At 52.7% G+C, this 3,588-nt stretch overlaps 1 protein-coding gene across 1 annotated transcript; it reads right to left on the bottom strand.

Annotated features, from left to right (window-relative positions):
* Positions 1-725: 725 nt before the first annotated feature.
* Positions 726-3,588, bottom strand: BAG5 (BAG cochaperone 5). Its single transcript, XM_077776505.1, has 2 exons — positions 3,468-3,588; positions 726-2,315 (listed from the first exon to the last, which is right to left on the bottom strand). Exon 2 carries the CDS (start codon positions 2,285-2,287, stop codon positions 938-940), a length of 1,350 nt encoding a protein of 449 aa, XP_077632631.1. The 5' UTR covers positions 2,288-2,315; positions 3,468-3,588; the 3' UTR covers positions 726-937.

Raw genomic sequence — 3,588 nt, 5'->3', positions numbered from 1 at the left:
GAGGGGTTCAAGGAGTCTGTCCCTCACGCGGCCTCGAACACCAGAGGCGGCACGTTCAGACGTGCTCGCTTAGTGTTAGCAGCCGGATGCTGGTCACCCATCTCCGGTTGTCATAACCCCGCTGCAGGTAAGGATGTTTCCTTTTTTTTCTTTCTTCCTTTTCAAAGGTCTCCTACCTTGACTTAAATGTTCCCATCCTTACTAACTACTACAGAAAACTGTGAGTTCAGATTGTACGAACGAGGAGAACTTGAAGGGAATTTGGTGCTCGATCCCTTCTCCGATGCAGTCTCAAAGGCTTTTTTTGCTACTAGTTTTCATAATTGTCTTATATTGCACATAAAAATAAGATTTTCCCCTCTAAAGGCGGAGTATGGGGAAAATACAGACGCCGTTTTTCAAACCAAAAATGTTTATGAAAAACCAGAAAACCCGAAAAGAAATGAAAACCCCCCACCCTATTAACTTGGGTTGGACCAATCAGGCCTCAGAAATAAAGGGAAAAAAAAAAGCCCCTCCTGCCTTATGTAGCATAATAAAACATCCACTGTACTGCTGTTACTTCTACTTAACCAAAAATCTCCCCCCTTCTCATAATTGTTCTAGTACCAGATGAGGCCACGCCTCCGTGTGGGGTCCTGCACAGCCCACTCACGGATCACAAGAGCTGCCCGGTCCACTTTCTGATTTAAACCCCCCCAGAAAACCACACCACAACATACAGATGACGATCCAAATGGAAAAGTTAATGTGCTGTAATGATATTTGTTTTGCAACACCAAAAGCATCAGAGATACCGAATAGAATTTGCTTAAATCACAAATAGTGAGATTGAAATACGCACGCGTCAATCCCATTTCGGCTCCCTGAGCCGAAAGCTCCCTCTGAACACACGGAAGCAGAGAGGAAGCGCGGAGCGGGCCGCGAGCCCTGCGGTTCAGTACTCCCATTCGTCGGACTTCAGGTCGAGGTAGCTGAGGATGTTCTGGGCCAGCTTCACCGCCTGCTTCCTGGCCGCTTTGCACTTCTCTTCTCCCTGCGGGTCCACGGCGTCCAGCGCCAGCAGCTGCTTGGTGAGCAGCTCTTCCAGCCGGATATAGTTCTTGTCGGCTCGGTTGCCGTCGAATGAAAGGACCTCTCCCTGGATCTCGGCCAGGTTCCCCAGGATGCTCCAGACCGCTCTGTGGGGCGGGTGCTCCTCAGCCTCAGACGCCAGCGACGCCCTCTTCTCCAGGGCCTCCTTCAAGTCGATGTGGGTGATGAGGGTCTGCACCTCGATGACCGCCCTTCTCCGCGCCTCCCGGATGCAAGGGTTCTTCTCCAGGCTCACCTCGTCCAGCTGTCCGATGAGGCCCTGCAGTTCCGTTTTGGAGCTCAGGTACAGTTCGGGAGGGCTCTGTGCTTGAAGGAACTCGTTCTTTATTTCTCTCATTCTCTTGAGGGCCTTTTCGATCTTCAGGATGGAATGGTTCTGTCCCAGGTCAAATGCGTACGTGGTGTCCGCTTCCTCTTCCAGATCCAAGTATCTCAGTAACTGGTTGATGTCTTCCACGACCTCGCGGCGGTAGTTCCGGATCTCCGTCCGCCCGCACACGTCCAGGGCGTCCAGGTCCGCGAGCAGCCCCGAGAGCACGCAGGACAGGTGCCTGCACGTCTCGTTACTGCTCACTCCCATCAGAAGCGCAATCAGAGTGCCCCGGGCCTTGTTCACCTCACACATCACAGAGTTAATTTTGGCAACGGAAGGGTGCGCGTCCTCGGAGAGCGGCAGGGAGGGCTGCTTCCTCGTGCAGTCTTCGATGATCTCCTGCACCGCGCAGATTTTGGTTAACGTGTGATACCTCGCTTTGCGCAGGGAGACCTTGCCCCCGGTTTTGACGTGCGTCAGCCTCAGAATGATATCTTGGATGCCTTCCTCGAACTCCTCGGTCACGCAGTTGCCCCCACTGTAAAAGGGCACAATCTTCTCTTTCACCAGGGACTGGGCTTCTTGGAAGATGTTCTGTATTTCGATGCGGTGCGGGTGGTTGGCATTCTGCTCTAACTCCTTGAGAAGACGCTCCGTCTCTTGGGCCGCCCTCTTCCTCGCTTGCTGAATATCTCCTTTTCCTTCAGTATCCACAGAGTCTATTTCAAAAAGTTGTTTTGTTAGAATCCTCTCCAGTTTCTTGTAATTCTTGTCATCTGACAGACCACTGAAGCTGATTACTTGCTGTTCTATGCTTCTGACTTCCTTTTGGATCTCCTGAAGCCTGATAATAGAGGGGTGTTGATTTCCCATATCCATACTTTTGCTGTGTTCAGTTTTACAAGCACTAAAAAGTGACAAGAATAACACGTCACACAAAGCCTCTACACAATGGTGTCTGTATATTTATTCTGAGATTCGCATTAAAAAAATATTTTCAAGAAAAAGGGACCGGGGCGCCTGGGCGGCTCAGTCGGTTGAGTGTCCGACTTGGGCTCCGGCCGTGATCTCACGGTTCGTGGGTTCAAGCCCTGCGTTGGGCTGTGTGCTGACAGCTCAGAGCCTGGAGCCTCTGTGTCTCCCTCTCTCTGCCCCTCCTGCTCTTGTGCGCGCGCACTCTCAAAAATAAATGAGCATCAATAAAAAGGGCCGTCGCTGCTGTGATCCAAACAGCAGTCATACTCAAGTGCAGAAAGAGTGACTAATCCACCTTCCTGAAAATCACCTACACACAGCAGTGATTAAGACCAGACGGGTTACTGCAGTGTGGACTGAGCCGGAGCTCCGGGCCTGTGAATTGTGAGTGTCCTCCACTGTAAGAAGTCTACGTCTTTATACCAACGTAATCAAGTCAAGGGTCAGCTCAGAAACAGCACATATCTCAGGTATTATCGTTGGCAACAGTAGGGCACCTCTGTGGAATGTAAAACACTGGCCTCCTATCTTTTTACCTTCAAACGGTAACAGTGCTATCGAAGCACCCGCCTGGCCAAAGAGCTATGCCTAGTTTCCAGAAAAGGTACTAAGTGAAACGAACACCACTGGATCCCAATCACCACCCACAGTCCCCGCATCTACTGTTCCTGGCCACCCTTCACACACCTGGACCAAGCTACCCTGACTCTCCCTGCACCCTTCCAGCACATCTGGAATCTTCCCTGAAGACGTACAAAATTCCCTGGGGAGGGACAGGCGCCTGGTACCGTGTTCAAAGCACCATCACGTTCCTTCCCCTCCCCCAAACACGTGACAGCCGGGAGAAATTCGAAATTCGTTCATTAGCCTCCCACCAGGGGTCCAGAATGGCTTAACGCATTTCCCCCTGGGCTCCTGGGTCCCCACCGTACGGCTCACTGGGAGACTGGGTCGTCAATTGAAACCGATCCCCTGAGGGTGTCCCGGCCAGGAACACGCCTCCAGAGGCCCACGAAGGGCGGGCTCCCCGGCTTCTCCCCTCCCGCCCGCGGCCCCCGCTCGCTCTTCCCTGCCAGCACTTTACCCAGAAGAGGTCTGAGCTGGTTTGGTCTTGGCTTCCCGAGGGTGAGATGGCGAGGTGGAAGGTCAGCCCTTTACGGGGTGCGGCACCGGAGCTGGGCCCCTAGCTGCATCCCTCTCACCCG

This window comes from Crocuta crocuta, unplaced genomic scaffold, assembly GCF_008692635.1.
Source record: "Crocuta crocuta isolate KB4526 unplaced genomic scaffold, BGI_CrCroc_1.0 scaffold8, whole genome shotgun sequence".
NCBI classification, from domain to species: domain Eukaryota; kingdom Metazoa; phylum Chordata; class Mammalia; order Carnivora; family Hyaenidae; genus Crocuta; species Crocuta crocuta.
Note: the sequence above shows the minus strand (reverse complement) of the source record. Positions and strands in the feature narration are given on the sequence as shown.

Excerpts from the sequence above, each read along its gene's own strand:
- BAG5 (XM_077776505.1), bottom strand. The coding sequence starts at position 2,287 with ATGGATATGGGAAATCAACACCCCTCTATTATCAGGCTTCAGGAGATC.